At 53.8% G+C, this 26,683-nt stretch overlaps 5 protein-coding genes across 7 annotated transcripts in view; 2 read left to right on the top strand and 3 right to left on the bottom strand.

The window, feature by feature from the left end:
• Positions 1 to 26,683, bottom strand: part of LOC100976543 (CEA cell adhesion molecule 6) — a 910,921-nt gene that overhangs the window by 425,251 nt on the left and 458,987 nt on the right. The window lies entirely within an intron of this gene.
• LOC117977064 (putative uncharacterized protein FLJ42213) lies at positions 2,155 to 2,841 on the bottom strand. Its single transcript, XM_034946151.3, has one exon. It carries the CDS (start codon positions 2,833 to 2,835, stop codon positions 2,266 to 2,268), a length of 570 nt encoding a protein of 189 aa, XP_034802042.2. The 5' UTR covers positions 2,836 to 2,841; the 3' UTR covers positions 2,155 to 2,265.
• On the top strand, positions 2,969 to 15,408 carry GSK3A (glycogen synthase kinase 3 alpha). Its single transcript, XM_003811765.6, has 11 exons — positions 2,969 to 3,389; positions 5,439 to 5,626; positions 8,650 to 8,733; positions 8,875 to 8,985; positions 10,916 to 11,046; positions 11,135 to 11,241; positions 12,211 to 12,308; positions 12,389 to 12,484; positions 12,912 to 13,098; positions 13,445 to 13,537; positions 14,744 to 15,408. The coding sequence occupies exons 1-11, from the start codon at positions 3,107 to 3,109 to the stop codon at positions 14,815 to 14,817; spliced, it is 1,452 nt and encodes a 483-aa protein (XP_003811813.2). The 5' UTR covers positions 2,969 to 3,106; the 3' UTR covers positions 14,818 to 15,408.
• On the bottom strand, positions 17,787 to 25,371 carry ZNF526 (zinc finger protein 526). 3 transcript variants are annotated; one of them, XM_003811767.5, is made up of 3 exons: positions 25,189 to 25,371; positions 21,285 to 21,378; positions 17,787 to 21,203 (listed from the first exon to the last, which is right to left on the bottom strand). In XM_003811767.5, exon 3 carries the CDS (start codon positions 21,184 to 21,186, stop codon positions 19,174 to 19,176), a length of 2,013 nt encoding a protein of 670 aa, XP_003811815.1. In that variant the 5' UTR covers positions 21,187 to 21,203; positions 21,285 to 21,378; positions 25,189 to 25,371; the 3' UTR covers positions 17,787 to 19,173. The 3 variants fall into 3 exon arrangements, with proteins under 3 accessions (XP_003811815.1, XP_003811816.1, XP_063456400.1); XM_003811768.8 differs by having other exon boundaries at positions 24,941 to 25,264; XM_063600330.1 differs by lacking the exon at positions 25,189 to 25,371 and adding an exon at positions 23,100 to 24,875.
• Positions 25,361 to 26,683, top strand: part of DEDD2 (death effector domain containing 2) — a 21,638-nt gene continuing 20,315 nt past the window's right edge. Inside the window, exon 1 of the mRNA XM_003811772.5 lies at positions 25,361 to 25,502. The gene's annotated coding sequence lies outside the window, so the exon portion shown is untranslated. The remainder of the gene's footprint in view (positions 25,503 to 26,683) is intronic.

Below are 26,683 nucleotides of genomic sequence, written 5' to 3'. Positions count from 1 at the left end.
CCAGTAGCTGGGATTACAGGCGTGGGCCACCACGCCCTGCTAATTTTTTTGTGTGTTTTTAGTAGAGATGGGGTTTCCTCCATGTTGGCCAGGCGGGTCTCGAACTTCTGACTGACCTCAAGTGATCCACGGCCTTGACCTCACAAAGTGCTGGGATTGCAAGTGTAAGCCATCGCGTCCACCCACCCATAGAACTTTTAGCAGACAGCCTAAGTCCCCTCAGGCTTCTCCACTGGTCTCCAGTAATTATCCTGTCAACTAAGCTCATCAAAGACCCCTTCACCACTCCACGGACTCCTCTTAGCCCTTCTAGACACCCATAGGCCTCTCTCAGACGTTTACAACCCTTCCTAGCATCCCTCTATGAACATTCTCATCCTCTACAAACATCCTGATAGATTGCAGACCGTCACCTTCAAACTCCCACGGACCCCAATCCCCTCGTGGCGGTTGCCCACACGCAGCGGCGCATGCCCCACGGGTTCTGGCGGTTAAATAACCCTCGCTATCCTGCCCCATGTCGCCGCCCTTTTGAGCCGTCTTGGTCCCGTGTTGGAATCCCTAGGCCAAGGGGCTTGACTGAAATTTTTACTTTTTGACTCAGAGCTGCCATCAGAGGGCAGCAGGTACCATTTGGCTGGGAAACTGCAACTCCCAGAAACGCCCGCGCCTAGCCGCGCGTGGTGCGGCCACCTGCTTTGTGAAGGGAGCGGAAGTGTTCCGCACTTTGCCTTCTGGGTAATGTAGTCTCAACAGGCTTTGGCGCTACCGACCCCCGCAGTTGTGTCCGCGGGGAATTGCAGTCAGGAACAAACTGAGTGGACAGGACTTTCTTCTGGTTTCAGAAAGGACAGGACAGTTAGTATAAGCACAAGCTCGGATTAACGTGAAGTCCAGAGACTCCATTTCCCACCATTCCAGGATGCGGGAGGGGCTGAGAACGCTTTCATTCTACTTCTAAGTATTTCCGGGGGAGGAAGAGACACATACAGACACAGGAACTCTGTTTCCCAGCGCCCTTTGGGGGCTACTCTCCTTCGGGTATTAATCGATAAATAGGACGACTCACTGAGTACACAAAACCTGAGGCTACTCTTTGCAGCTGGCTTCCTTATTTTTGGCTTTCCGGGATCTTGTAATTTAGGAAGCGGAGGATGCAAAACACAAGAGTGGGAGGCCCGGTGCCGTGGCTCAAGCCTGAAATACCAGCACGTTGGAGGCTGAGGTAGAATCGCTTGAGCCCAGGAATTGGAGACCAGCCTGGGCAACATGGCGAAGCCCACCCCGCTACCCCCCACCACCCCAAAAACCAAACCAAACCAAATTAGCTGGGCGTGATGGTGCCCGCCTGTGGTCCCACCTACATGGGAGGCTTAGGTGGGGGGATTGCTTGAGCCTGGGAATTAGAGGCTGCAGTGACCTATGATTGCGCCACTGCCCGCCAGCCTGGGCGACAGAGCGAGACCCTGTCTCAAAACAAAGCAAAAACTGAAAACTGAATGGTGGTTCAAGACAGGATTTTTTTTTTTTTTTTTTTTTTTTTGAGACGGAGTCTCACTCTTGTCGCCCAGACTGGAGTGCAGTGGCGCGATCTCGGCTCACTGCAACCTATGCCTCCCGGGTTCAAGCGATTCTCCTGCTTCAGCCTCCTGAGTAGCTGGTATTACAGGCGCCCGCCACCACACCCGGCTAATTTTTGTACTTTTAGTAGAGACGGGGGTTTCGCTATGTTGGCCAGGCTGGTCTCGAACTCCTGACCTCGGATGATCCGCCAGCCTCGGCCTCCCAAAGTGCTGGGATTACAGGCGTGAGCTACCGGCGCCCAGCCTGAGCCACAGCGCCAGGCCCAGAAATGATATTTCCGTCTTTTTAATGCTCCATTCAGCTTCCTGGTGCGAACCACATTGCTAGGAAAAGCTAGACTGTATCCGAAGACTAGTTAGTGTTCTGAGAAACCGCCGGGAACTTTGTTTCCCGAATCTTTGCAGAGTTGCGGTTAGAGAGGGGACATTTTTTCTTTCCTGATCTATGGTCACCTGGAACTTAAAGGTGCTTGGATCCATTTTCCAGCAGTCCTTGATCGACCTCGGCTCTTTCTTAAAGAAGGACCTGGGGGCGAGGAAGAAGGCGCTGAAACACTTTTAAGTCTCTCCAGGGAACTGCCGCAGTCTCTAACCTTTCGTTCACACACCCCTGATGGTGGCCATTGGACTTCGCTTCCCGGCAAGCCTCCGCAGACTGGCCTCACAAAGGGTCAGGTCTGGACTATTCCCCAGCATGCTTGGAGCTCATGGGCGATCCCGCCCCCTCAGTCAATGGGGAGGATACGTCGAACTCCATTTCCCAGAACACACCAGGGCTCGCTGTGGCAACTGCACTGAGGCCTTGGTGCTGACTACACTTCCCGGCAGGGACTGCGGTCCAGCGTACCTGGAAAGAGGAGCGCGTAAACCTACTCCATTTCCTCGCCCATCTCCGGAACTGCAGTATCCACTTGGGGCTTAAAAACCACCTGAGACTCCATTTCCCGGCGTGCTTTAAAAATCGCTTTACACCTGCAATGCGGTGAGGGCGTGGCGACGACTCCATTTCCCGGCTTGCCTCACGGCCCGAGACCCGCAGGTTCACGCGGGCCGACTCAATTTCCCAGAGCGCACCGAGCTCTGGGAGGCATACACAGCTAATAGACTGAGTGAGTGGACTCCGTTTCCCAGCGTGCATCAGGCTCTCTGCTTCCCAAAGTGCTTCAGGGCTCCCCGTCGTACAGTCGGCTGACAGATTACCCTGGACTCCATTTCCCGTCGTACAGCGTGACCCGTCATTCCCGCCCATCATTCCCGCGGTCTACTCTGAGGCTTTTGTGGACTTCATTTCCCGGCGTGCCACGCGGCTCTCTGTGCGGGCCGAGGGCGGTGACGGCGGCGCGGACGACAGCCGGACTGCATCTCCCGGCGTGCCCCGCGGCGGGCGCTGGGCCGGAGCCGGAGCCCAAGCCAGAGCGGCGCGGCCTGGAAGAGGCCAGGGCCCGGGGGAGGCGGCGGCAGCGGCGGCGGCTGGGGCAGCCCGGGCAGCCCGAGCCCCGCAGCCTGGGCCTGTGCTTGGCGCCATGAGCGGCGGCGGGCCTTCGGGAGGCGGCCCTGGGGGCTCGGGCAGGGCGCGGACCAGCTCGTTCGCGGAGCCCGGCGGCGGAGGCGGAGGAGGCGGCGGCGGCCCCGGAGGCTCGGCCTCCGGCCCAGGCGGCACCGGCGGCGGAAAGGCATCTGTCGGGGCCATGGGTGGGGGCGTCGGGGCCTCGAGCTCCGGGGGTGGACCCGGCGGCAGCGGCGGAGGAGGCAGCGGAGGCCCCGGCGCAGGCACTAGCTTCCCGCCGCCCGGGGTGAAGCTGGGCCGTGAGTACTAGTGGCGCCCGTGTAGGGTGGTGATCAGGGTTCCCAAAGCTCCTCAGACATCCATCAGATTCTTTCATGTGCTTAGATAGGAGCTCGAGGTCACTATGCCTCCCCATACCGGGGATCCGAGCCCTCTTCCTCCCAGGAAAAGGAGTCTTGGGGTTACCATCTCTTGGAGATCAGAATTACTCGTGGATCAGAATTACTAACACTCAAAGAAACAGGGGTTACAAGTCTCTGTTCTTCCATTATTGAGGTCTTGGGTCCTTGAGCCTTAAGAACAGGTATCTGACGTTGCTATTCATTATAATATTGGATCAGAGGTCACAGTCGCTTGCAAATGGGGATCTAGGGTTATTGTCTCCTAAGAGAACAAGAATAAGACCAACCCCGAAAAAGAGGGATCTGCATTCGCTGTCCTTCAGAAGATGGGGATTTGGAGCGAATATCACTTAGAAGCAGGGCTTTGAGGTTACTGTGTTTTGTCCCCAAAGAATAGGGCCAGGCTTTCTAAACCTGGTACTCAGATCATCTTCCCTATTAAAACCAAGACCTGGCATCATTACCCACCCTAAATCTTGTTGAGCTGTACTGCCAATGGTGAGAATTAATAGTTACTGCCTCTTAGATATAAAGACATTGGGAGTCAGCATATCCTTCAAACCAAGTCCATAGTCCATGTTTTAAAATACATGGCTTGGTGTGTCTCCTTTAACAAAAATGGAATGGAGCAGGGTAGGTCACAGTTTCCTACAGAATATGGATCTAAGCTTACACTTTTTTAATAATTGTTCTAAGGTATGGTGTCATTGGCTCTGAAAAAAAAAAAAGTGATGTAGGGTTATCTCCCTCTGAAAGAACTTGTCACTGGCCCCTCAAAATGGATTTGGTGGCCGGGCGCGGTGGCTCACGCCTGTAATCCCAGCACTTTGGGAGGCTGAGGTTGGCGGATCACCTGCGGTCAGGAGTTCGAGACCAGCCTGGCCAACTGGTAGAACCCTGTCTCTACTAAAAATATAAAAAATCAGCTGGGCGTGGTGGCGGGCGCCTGTAATCCCAGCTTCTCGGGAGGCTGAGGCAGGAGAATCGCTTGAACCCAGCAGGCGGAGGTTGCAGTGAGTCGAGATCGTGCCATTGCACTCCAGCTGGGCAACGAGAGCGAAACTGTGTCTCAAAAAAAAAAAAAAACAAAAAAAATGGATTTGGTTCATCAGTTACTCAAAGGGGTCACTATCCTCTAAGAATGGCACCAAGGTTTGCCACCATTTGAATAATGGGAATTGGGAATTATAGCTTTCCTTCAAAGGACTGAGGCTGGAATAGCTCCTTGATAATAAAGGTCAGGTTCATCATTCTCATAATTTGGTGCTTGTCCATTAGGGACCACCCACATATAGTGAGGGGTCTGGGTCTCTGGACCACTCAGATGAAGAGGTCAGGTCAGTGTTTTTTTCTAACCTCAAAGTACCAAAAAGTGAGGGTCAGGGCACTGGCACATATAGCAGGAGAGGACATTCATTTCTGTCACCAAGAACCAGTAAAGTTACCAGCTCTACAGGGGAGGACTTAGAGGTCAGTATCCTCTAGGCTGTGAGAGAGGTTAGTGCTTTCCTAAAGTAGGAGTACCTCAGGGTTACTGCTCCCTGAAGTGGAAGAGGCTCGGTCAAGCTTTCTCCAAATAGGAGGGGCCAGAGGGCAGTAGATCCAGAGTAGATGGAGTCAACATCTGATGTCTCCCAGTACCAAGATGGACCAGTGATCTGTTGCTTCCTAGAAGTAGAAATTTGGGGTTGCCAACCCTTGAAGCAGAGAGATTTAGGTATCAATATCCTCCTATGTGGAGGGGAGCAGGACTTAAGATTCCCAGAAAGGAAGAGGGGAAAAGTCACTGGGAAGGTCCCAGCATCCACCTTTCCTCAAAGAGGAGGAGGGGACAAAGAGGTCCCCAACGAGCTTCCTGCAGAGATTTCCCTTCCTCCCACAGCCCCAGGATAGGGTGATGCGCAGACAGGATGGGTCAGTGGATCGTGTATCCCTTTTGTTCCCCAGGTGACAGCGGGAAGGTGACCACAGTCGTAGCCACTCTAGGCCAAGGCCCAGAGCGCTCCCAAGAAGTGGCTTACACGGACATCAAAGTGATTGGCAATGGCTCATTTGGGGTCGTGTACCAGGCACGGCTGGCAGAGACCAGGGAACTAGTCGCCATCAAGAAGGTTCTCCAGGACAAGAGGTTCAAGGTAGCTTGGGCGGGATGGGGACAGGGAGGTTTGGGGACTGGGTGTGACTGGTGGGAGAACCCCAGCCAGAGAGCTGGAGGCTTGGGTTTCAGAGCCATGGGCCAGAAGAGAAGGGGGAAAAGAGGAAATGAGACCTGTGGAAGATGGGAAATGTGGATCCCAGGAGAGCCCAGAGCTTTTACTGGGCATTTGCTCAATGTAAGTGCTTAATAAGCAAATTCTTGTTTAATTTACATAAAGATTCTCTGAGGGTAGGTACTGTGGTTATACTCATTCTAAGTGTAAGCTAAGTTTAAAAGCAGGGAAACAAACTCAGATAAGAGGATTGCCTGAGGTCATAGAGCAAGTGCCCCAGTCAAGGCTGGAATCTGATTCCCAAACCCTCTACCTTAACCATTTGGTTACACTTCTTCCCAGGAGAGAAAGGGACCTGGCAGGGCTAGTGCGGGTGGTTCTGAAGGTCGCGCTCTTCCCAGGTGTTTGGCCAGCGCAGAATGGAATGGAGGTGCCCTGTGAGCTAGGAGAGGCTCAGGGAACTAGAAGGAGATGGAGGAAGTGGAAATTGAGGAATAATTGGTGTTTAAGGGCCTGGCATTTGGAGGTTAGACTAGTCTGGATGTAGGAGAACTGAGCCTAGACTGGAAAGGAACCAGACCAGGGCCTCGGTCTTGGCAGGGAGGGCCCTTGGGCAGGAGGAGCTCCAGGGTGTCAGAATTTGATTGGAGTTGAGTTCCAGAAGTAAGAGGGATGTAGGGGCAGGGAGTTCCTAGGCCTCACTGAGGAATAGAGAATGGGGAAGAATGCTGAGACCGCATTCTGGGAAAAGTCCAATGCCTGGAGTCTGGTACTCAGGATCCTAGATAGAGTTCGAGGACCCAGATGCTTCCACGGGACCAGAGTGAGCTGGATGGCCACTACCTGTCTGTTGTTGCTTGTGCCAGGTAGGGGGGCAAGCCTCATGTGCCCATGCCTGATTTTTTTTTTTTTTTTGAGATGGAGTCTTACTCTGTCACCCAGGCTGGAGTGCAGTGGCACGATCTTGGCCCGCTGCAACCTCTGCCTCCCAGGTTCAAGCGATTCTTGTGCCTCAACCACCTGAGTAGCTGGGATTGCAGGCATGGGCCACTATGCCTGGCTAATTTTTTTTTTTTTGTATTTTTAGTAGAGACAGGTTTTTGCCATGTTGGCCAGGCTGGTCTCAAACTCCTGACCTCAAGTAATCCGCCCCCACCTCGACTTCCCAAAGTGCTGGTATTACAGGCATGAGCCAGCATACCTAGCCCTGATTTTTCAAGACAAACTGAAAACTGGATTTAGATGTGAAATCTTTTTTTTTTTTTTTTTTTTTTTTGAGATGGAGTCTCATGCTGTCACCCAGGCTGGAGTGTGGTGGCATGATCTCGGGTCACTGCAACCTCCGCCTGCCGGGTTCAAGCGATTCTTCTGCCTCAGCCTCCCTAGTAGCTGGGACTACAGGCGTGTGCCACCACTCTCGGCTAATTTTTTGTATTTCTAGTAGGGACGGGGTTTCACCGTGTTAGCCAGGATGGTCTCTATTTTTTTTTTTTTTTTTTTTAAGACAGAATCTCGTTCTGTCACTAAGGCTGGAGTGCAGTGGTGTGATGTCGGCTCACTGCAACCTCTGCCTCCTGGGTTCAAGCGCTGCAACCTCTGCCTCCTGGGTTCAAGCAATTCTTGTACCTCATCCACCTGAGTAGTTGGAATCACAGGCGTGCGCCACCATGCCCAGCTAATTTTTTTGTATTTTTAGTAGAGATGGGGTTTTGCCATGTTGGCCAGGCTGGTCTCGAACTCCTGGCCTCAAGTGATTTCCCTGCCTTGGCCTCCCAAAGTGCTGGGATTACAGGGGTGAGCCACCATGCCCAGCTGTTTTTTATTTTATTTTTATTTTAAGGCTGGGTATGGTAGCTCACGCCTGTAATCCTTGAACTTGGAGAGCCCGAGGCAGGATGATTGCCCGAGACTAGGAGTTCAAAACCAACCTGGCCAACATAGCCAGGTTCTTTTAAAAATAATAATAATAATACATTTTATCTTTTTTATTTGTTTTATTTATTATTATTATTTTTTGAGACAGAGTCTGTCGCCCAGGCTGGAGTGCAGTGGCGCGATCTCAGCTCACTGCAAGCTCCGCCTCCTGGGTTCACGCCATTCTCCTGCCTCAGCCTCCCGAGTAGCTGGGACTACAGGCGCCTGCCACCATGCCTGGCTAATTTTTTTTGTATTTTTAGTAGAGACAGGGTTTCACCATGTTAACCAGGATGGTCTCAATCTCCTGACCTCATGATCCACCCACCTCAGCCTCCCAAAGTGCTGGGATTACAGGTGTGAGCCACCGCGCCTGGCCCCGGCCTATCCTTTTTGAAACTTTATTTTGGAGAAAAAAATCAGAAGGTGCCATTTGGCTTTTACATGTCAGCAATAAGTTGAAATTTTTTTTTTTTTAAAGTGGGGTGGCTGGGCGCGGTGCCTCACGCCTGGAATCCCAGCACTTTGGGAGGCTGAGGCCTGTGGATCATGAGGTCAGGGAGGCCGAGGCAGGTGGATCACGAGGTCAGGAGATCGAGACCATCCTGGCTAACGTGGTGAAACCCCATCTCTACTAAAAATACAAAAATTAGCTGGGCGTGGTGGTGCATGCCTGTAATCCCAGCTACTTGGAAGGCTGAGGCAGGAGAATTGCTTGACCCAGGGAGGCAGAGGTTGCAGTGAGCTGATATCGAGCCACTGCATGCCAGCCTGGCAACAGAGCAAGACTCTGTCTCAAAAAAAAAAAAAAAATGGGGTGAAGAAAACACATCTGTGGCCTGGGTTTAACCTGTGGGCTTCCAGCTCCTGTGGGAGGGGAATAGTCTGGAGACAAGGAATTGGGGGATACCCCAGGGGACCTTGGAGCTGGGACACAGGGAGTAGCTGCCTGGCTGTTGTTGGGAGTGAGTGTGAGTAGGGAGGAGCAGCCGAGAGAGTTGGTCATATTCTGAGACTCTCCCTTTGCCCTCAAGAACCGAGAGCTGCAGATCATGCGTAAGCTGGACCACTGCAATATTGTGAGGCTGAGATACTTTTTCTACTCCAGTGGCGAGAAGGTGAGATCTCGAGGTGGTGGTGGTGGGTTGCTCCAGCCATTTTCCTGCCTGCCTGCCTTTCCCCCACTGCACCCTGCATACCTTCCTTCCCCCTCCTCACTCTTCTCACAGTGCCTCACACCTCTCCTTTGCTCCCTGCAGAAAGACGAGCTTTACCTAAATCTGGTGCTGGAATATGTGCCCGAGACAGTGTACCGGGTGGCCCGCCACTTCACCAAGGCCAAGTTGACCATCCCTATCCTCTATGTCAAGGTAGGCCAGCAGGTGGGCTGCTGGGACCCAGGCCCACAAAGCCAGGGGCTCTGGAGCCTCCTGCCTTTTATGGGATCCCTCATCCGCCAAGTTTATGTTGGTTTTTGGAGGCCCCATGTCCCCTGCTGTTGTTCCCATAACCCCCAGAGATGGAGCTCGCCTAACACAGGGGAGGGCCAAGGCAGGCAAGGCCTGACTGAATCAGGAAGGCAGCCTGACACCTGGGGTTGCAGAAGCTGCCAGGTAGTTGCTCAGGTCCATACAGGGAGTCCAGTGGCACCAGAGATGTTGGAGTTAGCTCAGGATAAGGGGGTGGTGGGGACCAGGATTGCACAGAGACAGCTGCTGAGGCCAGAGTTCGGGCCTTTAGAGCCTTGGCTGGGGGTAGGTGGGAAGGAGTTAGGGCTGGAGGAAGGTTAGCATCCACAGAGCCAGGAATGCATCTCCGTCCATCATCTGTGCAGGCTCATTCCCCAGTGCCTGGCATCGTGCCCTGGGTGTTACAGACCTTCAGGAGGTGTTTGAATGAATGAATGAATGATTGCAGCCCAGGGATGATGTGGCGAACAGGCTGGAGCAGCCTACTGCATTGGAAGGAGGTGGGTGGGTTTGTTTGCTGAAGGTCACTTGGGGCCCAGCTGCTGCTCCTGCTGGCTTTACGTACCCAAGCACGGGTGAGCCGATGTGGGCTCTACCAGTGGTGTGGCTGTTGGACCTCACTTCCCAGGAGGGGAGCTCTCTGGTTTGGCGAATCTGTCCTGTGGCTGCCTGCATACGGGTCCCAGGGCTGAGGAATTCCAGAGGCACCACTGACTGCGACCCAGGCCTTGGCCTTGAAGAGCTCTCAGTTTGGTAGGGTAGAAAGGCGTCATCACAGAAAACTATTAAATGAACTAGCTGCTGCCATACCAGAAGGAGCACAGGGAATTCTGGAAATGGAGGAAGCACCCAGCCTGGTTTGTGGGTGAGAAGGATCAAGGAAGGCTTCCTGGAGGAGACCAAGCACAGGGCAAGGAAGTGGCATCTTTGGCCGAGGGGAACTGGAATAAAAGGAAGGGGGCCTAGGAAGCAGCCATGTCAGGACCTGGTCTGCCTAGGCCCTGGGGGATGCAGCAGTAACTGAAACTCAAAATCCTGCTCTCATGGTACTTCTGTTCTAGTCAGTGGGAGGGAGAGTGGCAGGAAAATGGAGCTGGAGAGGGGGCAGGCTCGGGTGGTTTTGATTGTCGGATTAAGGAGCCAGTGGTTTTGGTGAGGGGGAAGCTGAGTGCCTGGCTCCCTAGCCTGTTTTATGACAACCTCCCGATGTACCTTACTCATCAGGCTTCTGCCAAGGGTTGTGATTAAAGCAGTGGTTCTCAGAGTGTGGTCCGGGGACCAGCATCAGTGCTGGAGAGCTTGTTGCAAATGCCTCATTCAGAACTCACTGATCAGAAACTCTAAGAGTGGGGCCCAGCAGTCCCTGTTTTTTTTGTTTCTTTTGAGACAGGGTCTCACTCTGTCACCCACGCTGGAGTGCAGTGGTGCGATCTCGGCTCACTGCAACCTCCGCCTCCTGAGTTCAAGTGATTCTTCTGCCTCAGCCTCCCGAGTAGCTGGGATTACAGGTGTGCACCACCACGCCCGGCTAATTTTTGTATTTTTAGTAGAGACGGGATCTCAACATGTTGGCAAGGCTGGTCTTGGCCTCCCAAAATACCGGGATTACAGGCGTGACCCGCCACGCCCAGCCAGTAGTCCCTGTTTTAACAAGTCCTTCAAGTGATTGTGGTGCACATTAAGAGAACCAAGGTTTCAAACGGGTTTCCCCAAAGCTGTGGGGGCAGCAGGGAGAGTGGGCCTGGAAGGGCTCTTCAGGCCAAGCTGGTGGGGTAGTGGTGCTGTATGGGGAAAGCTGGGCTAAAGTTCTGCTATCCTGTGCCTGCCGCAGGTGTACATGTACCAGCTCTTCCGCAGCTTGGCCTACATCCACTCCCAGGGCGTGTGTCACCGCGACATCAAGCCCCAGAACCTGCTGGTGGACCCTGACACTGCTGTCCTCAAGCTCTGCGATTTTGGCAGGTGGGCCTGGGGCATTTTGGGTGGCTGAAGAGGCAAGGGGGACCCCAACCCTTGCCTCACGTGTACCCCTGCCCATCTCTTCCCACAGTGCAAAGCAGTTGGTCCGAGGGGAGCCCAATGTCTCCTACATCTGTTCTCGCTACTACCGGGCCCCAGAGCTCATCTTTGGAGCCACTGATTACACCTCATCCATCGGTCAGAGTTACGGGAGGGTGGCGGGGGGAGTGGCAATCTGGGAAGTTTTGGAGTTTTCTGTGTGCTGTATGCCAAGCTTGGTGATGAAAGCTTAACTTCTGTTCTTGTATCCAGTCCTCACAAACTTAGGAGGCTGATGCTGTTGAATGCTAATTTTACAGATGAGCTTAGAGCTGTGAGGCCGCCTGCCCGCACTGGCACCACTGGGACTGGGCAGGACTGGGATTTGAAAGCTGACCTGACTCCAGAGTCCATACCAGCTCTGGAACCTCCCTGTCAGCCCTCTGTTCTCAGCTAGGGGGAAGGGCTGCCGGAGACCTTGGGGGAACCGGGAAGCAAGGCTTTGCCACCATGAAGGTGCAACTTGCTCCCAGGGCCTCTGTGTCCTTCCCTGTTTGTGGGGACAACTGCCATTTTCCAGGCATGAGGGGAAGTCTGAATTGAGGGAATGGGCATGAGAGTTTGAAAGGGCACCTTCCACAGCAGCATGACGAACTGTGGAGTCCTTAGGTATGAACTCGTGCTGTGGGGGTCAAGGTACAAAGCAGGGAGGGGTGAGACTGCCAGGCTGCAGCTCTTCTCATGGGCAGGAGAGAGGCTGGAACAAGAGGAAGGCAGTCCAGGATTTAAGGCTGTACCTTCCTGTGGCCCAAAGAACATGGGTGCCTGTTGGCAGGTTTGGGCCTAATTTGGTCTGTCGTCGAAGGCTAGCGGGAGAGAAGGAGCTCATTGGGGTCCTTAGCAGAGAGAGGAACTGAGGGCTGGAAACACACCTAGACTAGAGAGTGCAGCAAACGCAGGGTCAAGGTCGGGCCCATGTTTCTAAGCTGCATGTGACCTTGGGCCAGGTGCTTTGTCTTTGAGAAAACGGGGCTCCTGATACTCTTAGGATGGCCATGAGGAATAAAAGCATTGGGAGGTTGGTGGCCCTACTCGCCTAGCCCTGACGCTCCCTCCATTTCCCCTCAGATGTTTGGTCAGCTGGCTGTGTACTGGCGGAGCTCCTCTTGGGCCAGCCCATCTTCCCTGGGGACAGTGGGGTGGACCAGCTGGTGGAGATCATCAAGGTGAGGGGCGGGGCTGGGCTGGGCAGGGGGTGGGGCTGAGGGATGGGGCCCTTGTCTCAGACCCCTCCCTCTCTTTACAGGTGCTGGGAACACCAACCCGGGAACAAATCCGAGAGATGAACCCCAACTACACGGAGTTCAAGTTCCCTCAGATTAAAGCTCACCCCTGGACAAAGGTGGGGCAGGGCTAGGGGCTCAGGGCAGTATGGCTGAGAGCTGGTCCCCCTTGGAGGTCAACTGTTCTGTGGACCTAGCCTCAGAATCACGGCTTGGGAGGATTTGAAGAGTTATTCAGGGATCAATAACATCCATCCGCTTTCAAAGTTTATGGCATTTTAAAAGTTGAGAACCCACAAGTAAATTCAAGATTCCAATTTTTATGGAGGGTCAGCAGGGCTCATATAGTCCCAGACCTGGGCTGCCTGCTTACCCGATACAAACTGACCTCTCCTTAGTGGTTGGGCCTTAGTTTCTTCATTTGGAAAGTGGGGGTGTGGGAAGCAACCAGTCATAACTTGCCGCAGGCACTGTGGCAGTGAGATAACAGGAGTATGCCAGTGTCCAGGGCATCTCACCCTCATGACCCCTGCACCCATCCTTCAGGTGTTCAAATCTCGAACGCCGCCAGAGGCCATCGCGCTCTGCTCTAGCCTGCTGGAGTACACCCCATCCTCAAGGCTCTCCCCACTAGAGGCCTGTGCGCACAGCTTCTTTGATGAACTGCGATGTCTGGGAACCCAGCTGCCTAACAACCGCCCACTTCCCCCTCTCTTCAACTTCAGTGCTGGTGGTGAGGGCATAGCCTGGGATCTGGGGAGTGGGGCGGGGTAGGGGGGCAGCCAAAGATTGTGAGGAGCTTGGTGTTGAAGCAGGAGTGGGGAGCTAAGGGCAGGGTACAAGGCAGGCCTGGGGCTCAAGAAAGATGACTCCCAGATTCAGGGGGAATCGAACCTGCTTCAGTTGTGCTTTACTGTGATCTGCCTCGTGCTAAGCTTTTTCTGGTTTTTCATTGAGAGAGGTCTGTGGCTGAAGGTGTCCACAAACAACTGGCCTTCCCAATAGCTGGGTTCCCATTTGGTGCCCATCATAACCCTGCTGTAGTCTACCCTGACTAGCATGTCAATTCCTGTTTCTAGAACTCTCCATCCAACCGTCTCTCAACGCCATTCTCATCCCTCCTCACTTGAGGTCCCCAGCGGGCACTACCACCCTCACCCAGTCCTCACAAGGTAAGTGGGGACCATCTGCTGGGGGTTAAAGTATCTCTCAGCCTGGAGAGGGTGGGGCTGTTCGCTCAGTGGCTGGGTTTCCTGAATGTATTTTTAAATCATTGACATTTTGATGGCATAGGAAACACATCTTACAACATGTGAATGACCACCTTTAGAGGGTATTCTTGCGTACAAATGTTTAAATGTGTTTAATGCCAATGGGAAAGCCAGAGAAATAACGTCTGGCCTGAACACAAACAAAAAGTTGAATTCGTTGCCCAAGTTTTTTTTTTTTTTTTTTTTTTTTTTTTTTTTTTTGCGCGATAGAGTTTCACTCGCCACCCAGGCTGCAGTGCAGTGGCTCGATCTCGGCTCACTGCAATCTCCGCCTCCTGGGCTCAGGCAATTCTCCTGCCTCAGCCTCCGAGTAGCTGGGATTACAGACACACACCACTACGCCTGGCTAATTTTTGTATTTTTACTAGAGATGAGGTTTCACCATGTTGGCCAGACTGGTCTTGAACTTCAGGTGATTTTCCCGCTTGGTCTCCTAAAGTGTTGGGATTACAGGCGTGAACCGCTGTGCCTGGCCATGGTGCCCACGTTTAAAAATGGGGCTATTTTATGTAAAAATTCAGATTTCCTGTTTCTCTTGGGGAAGAAAATCAGATTGGGCAGCAATGGGCCCGCCCATCCTACTGACAGTAGACAGTGGGCGCCCTTTATATTTTTTAGACGGAGTCTTTTTCTGTCGCCCAGGCTGGAGTGCAGTGGCACAATCCCGGCTCACTCCAACTTCTGCCTCCTGGGTTCAAGTGATTCTCCTGCCTCAGCCTCCTAAGTACCTGGGATTACACGCGCATACCACCATGCCTGGCTTATTTTTGTATTTTGAGTAGAGATGGAGTTTCACCATGTTGGCCAGGCTGGTCTCGAACTGCTGACCTTGTGATCTGCCCACCTCGGCCTCCCAAAGTGCTGGGATTACAGGCGTGAGCCACTGTGCCCAGCCCAGCCACCGACTTATATGGAGCCTGGCACTCTGGTGTGTCACTCAGTTACTATCCTGGCTCTTTAGCACTTGAGTTTGCAACCCTTCACCTAAAGTAACAGCTTGTAACTTTTAATGTAGCATCTATGACAAGAGAATTCCTACTTTTGGGTTGGGTGAAGGGGTGTCTGAAAGGCAAAGGCTAACTCTGCTCCTTCCCTGCCTCCCTCCAGCTTTAACTGAGACTCCGACCAGCTCAGACTGGCAGTCGACCGATGCCACACCTACCCTCACTAACTCCTCCTGAGGGCCCCACCAAGCACCCTTCCACTTCCATCTGGGAGCCCCAAGAGGGGCTGGGAAGGGGGGCCATAGCCCATCAAGCTCCTGCCCTGGCTGGGCCCCTAGACTAGAGGGCAGAGGTAAATGAGTCCCTGTCCCCACCTCCAGTCCCTCCCTCACCAGCCTCACCCCTGTGGTGGGCTTTTTAAGAGGATTTTAACTGGTTGTGGGGAGGGAAGAGAAGGACAGGGTGTTGGGGGGATGAGGACCTCCTACCCCCTTGGCCCCCTCCCCTCCTCCAGACCCCCTCCCCTCCTGTGTCCCTTGTAAATAGAACCAGCCCAGCCCGTCTCCTCTTCCCTTCCCTGGCCCCCGGGTGTAAATAGATTGTTATAATTTTTTTCTTAAAGAAAACGTCGATTCGCACCGTCCAACCTGGCCCCGCCCCTCCTACAGCTGTAACTCCCCTCCTGTCCTCTGCCCCCAAGGTCTACTCCCTCCTCACCCCACCCTGGAGGGCCAGGGGAGTGGAGAGAGCTCCTGATGTCTTAGTTTCCACAGTAAGGTTTGCCTGTGTACAGACCTCCGTTCAATAAATTATTGGCATGAAAACCTGCTTTCTGTCTGGCTGCCTGTTTCCGCTGAGGTGGTGGGGGCTTCCAGCGGGGGGACTGTTCTGGGACGGGAGTGAGCTGCATCTCAGGCAGAGGGCTGTCCGAAGGCCCTGGCTCAGGTGCCCAACCTTCTCACACCGTGGCTTTCTCTGCACGTGTGGTGATGAGCTCCATCTGGGTTATCTGCTGTAGAGGCCTAGGAGGAGCCTGCTCCATGACCCAGCATAAATCATCTGCTTCTGCTTAGGGAGGGAGGGATTAACCTCCCAGTAACTGGTGAGCCAATTGGGGATCAGAGAGGGGAAGGCCATGGAGCTTAAGTGACAGAGGAGTCAGGACTTGAACAATGGGCTGTCTGTCTTAGCCCAAGCTGCCTGCTGCTCTAGGGTCTGGGGGGACATGAGATGATGAGGAGTCACTCAGGCCAAAACTTAGCCTGCTTGTAGACTCTTTGTTGGGTGGCCATGGCTGGAGGCGGAACCCTAGAAGATTCCAAGCCTTCATTTCCAAGTCTTAAACAGGACACCTACCTGGTCCACCTCTTAGGGATGTTGGGAAGTGACAACCCTGTGAAGGTGGGGGCAGATAACTTGACTTTTATCCTCACTTAAAACATGCTGGGGCCAGATAGGGGGGCATGGGCGGAAGGAAATGTTATCTCCTCCACATGGCACCAAGCAGTGAGTGTGGCCAGGACACCCCAGAGGTGGAAGGGGGCCTGGGGAGGAGCAATGGGTATGCCCCCTACTGGATTCCACCGGTGAACAAAAAGGGAGGAGTTTCAAATGTCCCAGATGGAGTGAAGGGACTGTTCCTGTGGGGTCTGGGCTCTCCAGTTTGCTCACCCTACTCCAGGGGCATCTTTACACTGCCTGGGATAGGACAGACCCTGCCCCTTCCTTGCTCAACACCACCCAGATTTCGCCTGGTTTGTAGTATCAATGAATGAATATACAGAGCAAGCTGATGGATAAGGGGGAGGATGGCTGTTCTGGGCGAGGGGCAGACCTTGGGATCCTGGGGACGCCTTCCTCCCTGCTACTCACACGTGGTCAGCCGTGAAGTCAGTGAGGTGTCCCTCACCCTTCTACCACCCCATGACCCCTTCCCAGGTCCAGCCCTGTCTTCTGCTGGACCATCTTTAGCTTCCCACTCACCCCACTTTGAGCCCAGATCTAACACCAGTTACGACCCTCCCCCAACCTGGAACTACTCAGCCAGCTTTCAAGGCCTTCCAAAGTCTAGGCCTCCCTCCTGGACAATTCCATCCCCAACTGCATTCTGCCTCCCCTGCCTGAGCACCCTGGGCTGCAGGGGCCTGGGAGGAGCCTATCAGGAATCACCTGCATCTGCTTAGGGAGATAAAGACTATTACGGCCGGGCTCGGTGGCACACACGTGTAATCCTAGCACTTAGGGAGGCCAAGGCGGGCAGATCACCTGAGGTCAGGAGATTGAGACCAGCCTGGTCAACGTGGCAAAACCCCGTCTCTACTAAAATACAAAAATTAGCTGGGTGCAGTGGTGGGGGCCTGTAATCCCAGCTATTAGGGAGACTGAGGCAGGAGAATCGCTTGAGCCTGGAAGGTGGAGGTTGCAGTGAGCTGAGACTGCACCACTGTGCTCCAGCCTGGGCAACAGAGCAAGACTCCATCTCAATCAATCAATCAATCAATGGAGAGAAAGACTATTATCCTAGGTAACCTCTGAACAAGGTGGGAATCTTCTTGCTCTCAAGACCTTTGATGTTTCGAGGCCCCTTCAAATCCCAATAGCTCTGACACTGGTTTACTTTTCCTCTAGTTAGAATGAATCTTCCTCTGATCCCCTACCCCTGCACAAGTTTCAGGTCTTAATCACTCAGAATAGTATGGGTTACAAATGTGGGCCGCAGGGGCCTCCCGTACTCAAATCTCACATCTCTGCCTAGCTGTGAAACCTTGGGCAAATCTCTGTCCTTAGTTTTTTTTTCCTTTTTTTTTTTAAGTGACAGGGTCTTGCACTGTTGCCCAGACTGGAGTGCAGTGGTGTGAACACAGCTCACTGCAGCCTCAATCTCCCCCATATCAAGCAATCCTGCCTCCGCCTCAGCCTCCAGAGTAGCTGGGAATACTGGTGTGCACCACCATGCTCGGCCAATCATTTTTATTTTTAATAGAGACAAAGTCTCTCTCTCTTGCCCAGGTCTTGAATTCTTGAGCTCGAGTGATCCTCCTGCCTCAGCCTCCCAAAGCACTCGGATTACAGGCATGTGCCACCAGGCCTGGCTAACTTTTAATTTTTGTAGAGATGAGGTCTTGCTGTTGCCCAGGCTGGTCTCGAACTCCTGGCCTTAAGTGATCCTCCTGCCTCAGTCTCCCAAAGCATTGGGATTGCAAGCGTGAGCCACCGCACCTGGCCAGTTTATTTTTATTTTTATTTTCTTTTGAGACGGAGTCTCACTCTGTCGCCCAGGCTGGAGTGCAGTGGTGCGATCTCGGCTCACTGCAAGCTCCGCCTCCCGGGTTCACGCCATTCTCCTGCCTCAGCCTCCTGAGTAGCTGGCCACCACAGGCGCCCGCCACCACTCCTGGCTAATTTTTTGTATTTTTAATAGAGACGGGGTTTCACCGTGTTAGCCAGGATGGTCTCGATCTCCTGACCTCGTGATCTGCCCGCCTCGGCCTCCCAAAGTGCTGGGATTACAGGCGTGAGCCACCACGCCCAGCCACCAGTTTTAAAAATCTATACAACAGGAATAATATGAAATCTATGTCACAAGCCTGTTGGGATCATAGTACACATACAGTGGTAAGTGTGGTGCTTGCCTCAGGTAGGCAGTCAGATGAATAACTGGATGGTCTCCAAATACACCAAGAGCTCACCCTCTTGCAGTGCTGTCTGCCTGGAATGTTCTTTTCCTCTTTCACTACCAGATTCCTACTTTTCCTTCAGGGACTACCTTCTCTAGGAAGTCCTTAACTCCTGATCTCCCACCATGGAGGTCTGTTTCCTGGGATCCCATTGTCCCTGCACATCCCCATCACAGCCCTGAGAAGCCTTAGGCCTGACTCATCTCTGCCCCCAGCATCACCCAGTATGGGAGAAGGGAGGCTTTAGGACACACAGGCTGAATGAATCAATGAGACACACTCAGAGAGCAAGCTATCTGTACTTGTGTGTTTCTCCTACCAGATTGTGCATGCCTCCTGTGGGCAGAGCCTGTGCTGACTTGCTCCTGGGTCTCCAGCATCACCCAGTCTGGAGCTGAGGACCTGGGTACCTACAGATTTCCTTCCACACTGTCAGAATTGAGATGAAGGAAGCCCAGAGAAATCAAGTACCCTCCACCAGGCAGAGCAAAGTCCTGGGTGCCCAAAATCCAGGGAAGGCAAGGGCTGGGGGTACAAGCAGAGGATCTGAAGAGGTATATGAGAGTGGCCAGCACAGACCTGGCATAAGCTTGGTGCTCAGTGAAGGTTACCTGATGTTGCTGGGCACCAGGGTGATGCAGTGCAAAGGGCTTTGGCCAACCCGCTTTGCAGCATAGCTGGGTGACCTGGTACAGATCACATCGCACCTCAGAGCTTCAGTTTCCCCTCAGGCAGAGAAAGATGACAAGAGAAGCCTGGAAGGGTTGTTCTGGGGAGTCAGTGGGTAAAAGAGGCCAGGGTGGATCCTGGCACACGGTGGGTACCAGACCAGTTTGTCAGAGGAGGTCCTCTCTCCCCAGAGGTACCCACACTGGCTGTTGCAACCAAACCCTTTTGTTGTTGCTTTTCAGCTGCGTCACACGAAGGCCGTGTCCAACTGCAAGAGCCCGCCTGCTTCACTGGCCCCCAGTGCAGCCTGGCACAGCTGCAGGGTGTCCTCAAGCGCCAGTGGCTGGGATGTCTCAATGATGGCGATGGTCTCCCCCAGCTCTGTGCACATGATAGTCTGTTGAGGCTCTGGGGGTGGGGGTGGGGCAGGAGGTGGTGATCTGGGAGGCTGTAGCGTCAAAGTCCGAGCTCGGGCATGGACCCGCTGATGCAGTCGCAAGCCCGCCATGGCGCGGAACCAGCGGCCACAAGTCCCGCAGTAGTAGGGACTCTTGTTGTAGAGACCAGTGATGGGGAGGCGGGGGGCGCGGGCAAAGGCGACTGGCCGCAAGTGCAACCGCCGGTGCTGCTGCAGGTTGGAGCTCTGTGTGAAGCGCTTGCCACAGTCCAGGCATTGGTAGGGACGTGCACCCGTGTGGGTCAGCTGGTGGCGGCTGAGGTTGGCCAAAGAAGCAAAGGTCTTGCCACATGAGTGGCACTGGAAGGGCCTCTCACCCGTGTGTGTCCGCAGGTGGTTGCGCACGTGGATCAGCTTCTTGAAGCCCTTGCCACAAACCCCACAGCGGTGACGCCGTTCAGGGGGCCCGTGTACTGCACGCCGGTGCCGGGACAGCCGGGAAGCTGAGGCAAAGGACTTGGAGCACTGTGGGCAGGGCAGCTGGGCAGGTGGGGCAGGGGGTGGTGGTGGAGGGGTGGGCTCCGCTGGAGCTGGGGGAGCTGTTGCTCCTGTGGGAGGTGTCCCGCTTTTGCCGGCGTGAGTGCGCCGGTGGTAGAGGAACTTGGTCATGTTGCTGAACGTCTTGCCGCAACGACAGCGATGCAATGGGTTGGCAGTGTGGGCCCGCCGGTGAGCCACCAACGTGAGTTCTGTGCCAAAGCCGCGGCCACAGTCTACACAGAGGTAGCGGGCTTCCCCGCGATGCAGCCGCAAGTGCTGCTCAAGCGATGCTGCTTTCTTGAAGACCTTGGAGCAGGCTGTACACTCATGTGTGCCACCAACATGGGCCCGCCCATGAGCCTGCAGCCGGTTGGCGGAGCTGAAACTGCGCTGACACTGGCTGCAGTGGAAGGGGTGGGCGGCAGATGCCGGGCTGTGAGCCGTCCGCCGGTGTTGCCGGCGAGCCCCTGCTGAGGGCTGGTGCTGGGGACAGTCCCCGCAGCCCTGAGCCCAGCCAGCTGTGGACTCGTCACCTCCCACAGCATCATCACCGACCTCTGCCATGGCCTCCTCATCCTCCGTCTCTTCATCATCTTCATCCTCCTCCTCATCGTCCTCTTCCTCCTCCTCCAACCCATTGCGCTCCTCTTTCTCTAGGGAGTCAAAGTGGGTGCCCTGATGCTCCAAGAACTCCTCAGGGGTGGCGCAGAGGGTAGAGCACTCAGGACACTCATAGGGCTCCATCTTGACTTCGGATGGGGGAGAAGGTGGAGGCAGTGGTGTTGGGGGAGGCAAAGGAGGTGGCACTGGTGGCTCAGCTACCGTAGCAGAAAGGTGCTGGGCCTTTCGATGAGCCACCCACAGCTCGGGCGAGGGGAACAGCTCCTGGCAGTCCCAGCACTGGTATTGGATCTGGTTTGCAGACTCTCGGAGGTGGGCATCCTGGTGGGCCAGGAGCTCCCCAGGGGAGAGGATGAGCTGGCTGCATTCACCACACTGGAAGGGCCCCTCAGCACCCGGCACCAGCTCCGGCTCCAGGCCAACATTCTGTGTGGTCAGTGCCTCCTCCTCTGAGACAGCAAGCATGTGCTGCTCCTGGTGTGAGAGGACTTCCTCCAGTGTGTTATAGAGGCTGCCACACTCAGAGCACATGAACTGGTGATGCTGGAAGAAGAGGGATGAGGCAAGGGCCTCCCCAGGTGTCATCTCAGTCACTTCTGTTGACATCTCCATCATCTCTGCCGACATAGGTGTTGACATCTCCACTGCCCCTGGTGACATCTGTGTTGGCATCTCGGCCACCTCAGCCACCACCTCTGCCATTGTGGGGAAGGCAGTGCCTGGAGAAAGAGGGGCAGGAGCCAGTGAGACAGCAGGAAACCAAGGGGAGGTGGAATTCTCTTGCCCATCCCACTACTCACCAGCCTCTATCGCTCAGGAAGTCTTAATCCACTGTTTCTGCTTCAGTCTTCCGTGATCCCATGTCTCTGAAGCCTACACACACCCCACGGCAGCCTGCAGGAGAGAAACAGCACTCAGCCCAGCCTCTTTTTTTTTTTTTTTTTTTCTTCTGAGACAGGGATTTGGTCTGTCACCCAAGCTGGAGTGCAGTGGCACAATCTTGGCTCACTGCAACCTCTCGCTCCTGGGTTCAAGCTATTCTCGTGCCTCAGCCTCCTGAGTGGCTGGGACTACAGGGGTGTGCCACCACACCTGGCTAATTTTTGTATATATATATATATATTTTTTAGTAGAGACAAGGTTTCACCATGTTGGCCAGGCTGGTCTTGAACTCCTGACCTCAGGTGATCCACCCGCCTTGGCCTCCCAAAGTGCTGGGATTACAGATGTGAGCCACCACCCCGGCCAACAGTCCGGCCTCTTTTTTTTTTTTTTTTTTTTGAGATGGACTCTTGCTCTGTTGCCAGGGTAGAGTACAGTGGCATAATCTCGGCTCACTACAACCTCCACCTCCTAGGTTCAAGTGATTGTCCTGTCTCAGCCTCCCGAGTAGCTGGGACTACAAGTGTGCACCACCATGCCCAGCTAATTTTTGTATTTTTTTGTTGTTATTGTTGAGATGGAGGCTCGCTCTGTCGCCCAGGCTGGAGTGCAGTGGTGCAATCTCTGCTCACTGCAAGCTCTGCCTCCCAGGTTCAGGCCATTCTCCTGGCTCAGCCTCCCGAGTAGCTGGGACTACAGGCGCCTGCAACCACGCCCGGCTAATTTTTTGTATTTTTATTAGAGACAGGGTTTCACCGTGTTAGCCAGGACAATCTCGATCTCCTGACCTCGTGATCTGCCCGCCTGGGCGTCCCAAAGTGCTGGGATTACAGGCATGAGCCACTGTGCCCGGCCAATTTTTGTATTTTTAGTAGAGATGGGGTTTCACCATGTTGGCCAGGATGGTCTCGATCTCTTGCCCTCGTGATCCGCCTGCCTCGGCCTCCCAAAGTGCTGGGATTACAGGTGTGAGCCACCACACCCGGCCCAGCCAGCCTGGCCTCTTTACCGACAGGGCCAGGCACACCTTTTCTGAGAATACCATAGCCTTTGCCTGCGTGCAGCTTTCTCTTTGTGCAATGCTTTTCCTCTGCCTCTTACATATACACACACAGATACACCCAAGTGTTTAAAAACACAGGCCCTGGAACCAGACTGCCCTTGGCTTGAATCTGAGCTCTACCACTTACTTCCTCTGAGGTTGTCTTCTTACCTGTAAAATGGGGCTAAAAGTAGTACTGACACAAAGTTCCTGGTACTTGTAAAGGTCAGCTGTGTAGTTCTCCAGAAAGATTGTTTTTGGACCCTAAGTCTTTGATGTTGCTATTCCCTTTGCTAAGAAACTTCTCTCCTCTTTTTGTCTGACAAACTCCTACCCAGCACCTTTTGTGAAGCCTTCTCTGACATCTCTACATCCTCAGGGTTCCTATGGTATCTTGTGCCACCTCTATCATGGCAAATATCATGAGTTTGGGGTGGCATCTCACTGTTCCTCACTGGACTGAGAGTTTGTGGGTCTGATTCATTGTGGAGGCTCCAGTCAGCAACAAAACCTCTGAGCAGGGACAGGAATTTTAACTTTCAAACTTCCCTCTATATGCCCCATCTTCCCTTCTACGTATGTGGGCTCAACCCCACCCAGGCCCCTTCACACAGCAGGGACTCAGAGTACACTCAACAAATGACTGCCTCCCTCCCAGGCCTAGCAGCTAATTTTATGAATTCAAACCCACCTTCTTTACCTCTTTTTCACCTAATCTATTAGTGCCAGAGGGCAGGTGGAGTCTGGTTTACAGCCTTGCATATAGAAGTTGCTCATATTGCCGGGCGCAGTGGCTCACGCCTGTAATCCCAGCACTCTGGGGGCCAAGGCAGGCGATCACAAGGTCAAGAGATCGAGACCATGCTGGCCAACATGATGAAACCCCGTCTCTACTAAAAAAAAATACAAAAATTAGTTGGGCGTGGTGGTGCACGCCTGTAATCCCAGCTACTTGGGAGGCTGAGGCAGGAGAATGGCTTGAAACCGGGAGGTGGAGGTTGCAGTGAGCTGAGATTGCGCCACTGCACTCCAGCCTGGAGACAGAGTGAGACTCTGTCTCAAGGAGGAAAAAAAAAAAAAAAAGTTGCTCATATTAAGCACCTAGACGGTAGCAGTTTAGCCTGCACATCACTGAAGCATGTCCAGTGCCAAGAACAATGTCTAGCACACAGTACATATTTAGTGACTGAGAGATGCTCCCAGGCCAGGTGTGGTGGCTCACATCTGCAATCCTAGCACTTTGGGAGGCTAAGGTGGTTTGATCACTTGAGCCCAGGAGGTGGAGGCTGCAGTGAGCCTCCCTTGGGAAGTGAGACCTTGAGAGGTTGTTTTTTTTTTTCCTCTTTTTGAGACAGGGTCTCACTCTGTTGCCCAGGCTGCAGTGCAGTGGTGCGATCTTGGCTCACTGAGGCCTCCACCTCCTGGACTCAGGTGATCCTCCTGCCTCAGCCTCTTGAGTAGCTGGGACCACAGGTATCTGCCATCATGCCTGGCAAATTTTTATTTTTATTTATTTTATTTTACTTTTTTTGAGACAGAGTTTCTCTCTTTTTGCCCAGGCTGGAGTGCAGTGGCACGATCTCGGCTCACTGCAACCTCCGCCTCTTGGGTCCAAGCGATTCTCCCGCCTCGGTCACCCGAGTAGCTGGAACTACAGGCATTCACCACCGCGCCTGGATAATTTTTGTATTTTTAGTAGAGATGGGGTTTCATCATGTTGCCCAGGCTGGTCTTCAACTCCTGACCTCAAGAAATCCACCCACCATGGTCTCCCAAAGTGCTGGGATTACAGGTGTGAGCCACCACACCTAGCCCCTGGCTAATTTTTAAATTATTTGTAGAGAGAAGGTCTCCCTATGTTGCCCAGGCTGGTCTCGAACTACTGAGCTCAAGCAATCCTCCCACCCAGGCCTCCCAAAGCGCTGGAATTACAGGTGTGAGCCACTGCCTGGCCGACCCTGAGTTTAACTGTCCCTATGCACAGTCCATTTCTACCAGACCAACTTCCCCATTAGACTGTGAATTCCCAAAATACACAGCCCAGTACAGGGCCCTGCTTTCAGTTAATGCCCAATACATACTCCTTGAGTAAATTATTCACTAAAGGAGCTGGAGCTAAACTTTCCTTATCTACTATTCCAATCCCCTTCCTAATTTTTGAGTTGCCAGGCCCCTGCACACAACAGCCATTCCACAAAGGACCCTCCTGGAAGTAGGCAACCAGGGGCCCGAGAGTTCCATTTTTCCTTGATTACAGCCCCATTTCCAACAGAGAACTCCCCTAGGGCGAGGCCCAGTGCCTGCTGCAAAGCTTGCACAAAGCAGGTACCCAATAAATGTCTACGAGGTGGCCCGGGAGACTTGAAATTTGCCCTTTCCTCGTCTACGATTCTTTCTCCCACTCTTGAATTGTGAACTACTTAGGGAAGGAATGGGGGTTTTTCACACAGTATATCAGTAAGTCTTTCCAGGAAGGAATCCACTAGGGCCCTGGAAATTCAACTTTCCCGCTTTACAACGCTTGTCTCCTACCAGACTGAGCTCCTCGGCAGGGTGAGAGCTCGCAGCAGTGGGTGGTGGGCGAGTTCCAGCGTAGGCTCCCGCACACTAAAGGAGCCCCAGGGCACACAGGAAGGAGTGCTCTCCTTCCAGCCCGCGCCGCTCCCGCCCTAGCGCAGGCCCCAAGGCTCTTCGATCCCTGCAGACCCCTTAGTTTTCCTTCCGCCCCCTCCGTCCGCCCAGCGTTCTCTTCCCAGTCCAGCCCCGCGCGGCGCCCTCACCCGTTTCTCTTATCTCCTGCAGCCCCTGCCGCTCTTGACACAGACCCTCGGATCCAGGCGTGTGGGACCCCTCACTATCCACACCTCCCATTGGGCGGTGCCCTTACCCGTGGCGACCAATCAGAGCCCGCAGCGCAGGGCACGCGACCTTGCGCCTGCGTGTTGCCACACAGGCGGGGCTCTGGGAGTTATCCACGCACACATCTTCGCCCTGTGGGCGGGGCTCAGGGCGAGGAGATGCGCCTGCGCATTTCTCTGGGTCGCTCCCGGGCTAAGCGTCGGCAAGTTCTGTAGAGAAACTCGAGCAACCTTTGGTGAGCGTTGGGCCCATGGAGTGAACTGGGCGGCGGGAGACCTTGACAGAGATGTCATTTCAAAGCTGAAGAGACGGAGCATTTCTGAGAGTACAGCTTTAGAGCCCGACACACTTGGAGTTATTCTCCTCTCCGGGCCTCTGTTTTACTGGTGTGAAGTGAGCTTGAGTCACAGCCACCTCAAAGGTTGTTTAGGGGATTGGATGATATCACACATGCACAGCGCTCATACACTGTAGGCGCCCACTACAACCCACTTAGCAAGACAGAATCCTTCACAGTTTGTTAAATTGCTTTCCTATTCTCCCTACTCTTCGTTTGATTTAATGATAGTCACTTACCAGGCCCCCTTGTGAGTTTAGCCCAGGACTATGCTTCCGTAGCTTACCATTGCCATCCATTTGTTTCACAAGTAGGGAAACTGAGGCCCAGAGAGGGGAAGGGATTTCTTGAAGGTTTGTTTGTTTGTTTGTTTGAGACAGGGTCTCGCTCTGTCGCCCAGACTGGAGTGCAGTGGCACGATCTTGGCTCACTGCAACCTCCGCCTCCCGGGTTCAACCGATTCTCCTGCCTCAGCCTCCCGAGTAGTTGGGATTACAGGTGTCCACCACCACGCCCGGCTAATGTTTGTATTTTTAGTAGAGACGGGGTTTTGCCATATTGGTCAGGCTGCTCTCGAACTCCTGATCTCAGGTGATCCACCCGTCTCGGCCTCCCAAAGTGCTGGGATTACAGGCGTGAACCACCGCGTCCAGTCTTGTTTGTTTGTTTGTTTGAGACAGAGTTTTGCTATTGTTGCCCGGACTGGAGTGCAATGGCGCAATCTCGGCTCACGGCAACCTCCGCCTCCAGGGTTCAAGCGATTCTCCTGCGTCAGCCTCCCGAGTAGCTGGGATTACAGGCATGCGTCAGCACGCCCGGCTAATTTTGTATTTTTAGTAGAGATGGGGTTTCTCCATGTTGGTCAGACTGGTCTCGAACTCCCGACCTCAGGTGATCCGCCCGCCTCGGCCTCCCAAAGTGCTGAGAATGCAGGCGTGAGCCACCGCACCTGGCGTTTGTTTGTTTCTTTAGACAAAGTCTCGCCCTGTGGCCCAGGCTGGAGTGCAGTGGCACTATCTCTGCTCACTGCTCCCTGGTTCAAGAGATTCTCTTGTCTCAGCCTCCCAAGTAGTTGGGAT

The sequence above is a fragment of the Pan paniscus genome, chromosome 20 (genome assembly GCF_029289425.2).
Source record: "Pan paniscus chromosome 20, NHGRI_mPanPan1-v2.0_pri, whole genome shotgun sequence".
Classification (NCBI taxonomy): Eukaryota; Metazoa; Chordata; class Mammalia; order Primates; family Hominidae; genus Pan; species Pan paniscus.
This window is presented reverse-complemented; position numbering and strand designations above follow the sequence as displayed.

Coding starts and splice junctions, on each gene's coding strand:
- LOC117977064 (XM_034946151.3), bottom strand. CDS start 2,835: ATGATGGGCGGGAATGACGGGTCACGCTGTACGACGGGAAATGGAGTC.
- GSK3A (XM_003811765.6), top strand. CDS start 3,107: ATGAGCGGCGGCGGGCCTTCGGGAGGCGGCCCTGGGGGCTCGGGCAGG. Junction 11,242..12,210: donor TGATTACACCTCATCCATCG/GTCAGAGTTACG, acceptor ATTTCCCCTCAG/ATGTTTGGTCAGCTGGCTGT. Junction 13,538..14,743: donor CCTCACCCAGTCCTCACAAG/GTAAGTGGGGAC, acceptor GCCTCCCTCCAG/CTTTAACTGAGACTCCGACC.
- ZNF526 (XM_003811767.5), bottom strand. CDS start 21,186: ATGGCAGAGGTGGTGGCTGAGGTGGCCGAGATGCCAACACAGATGTCA.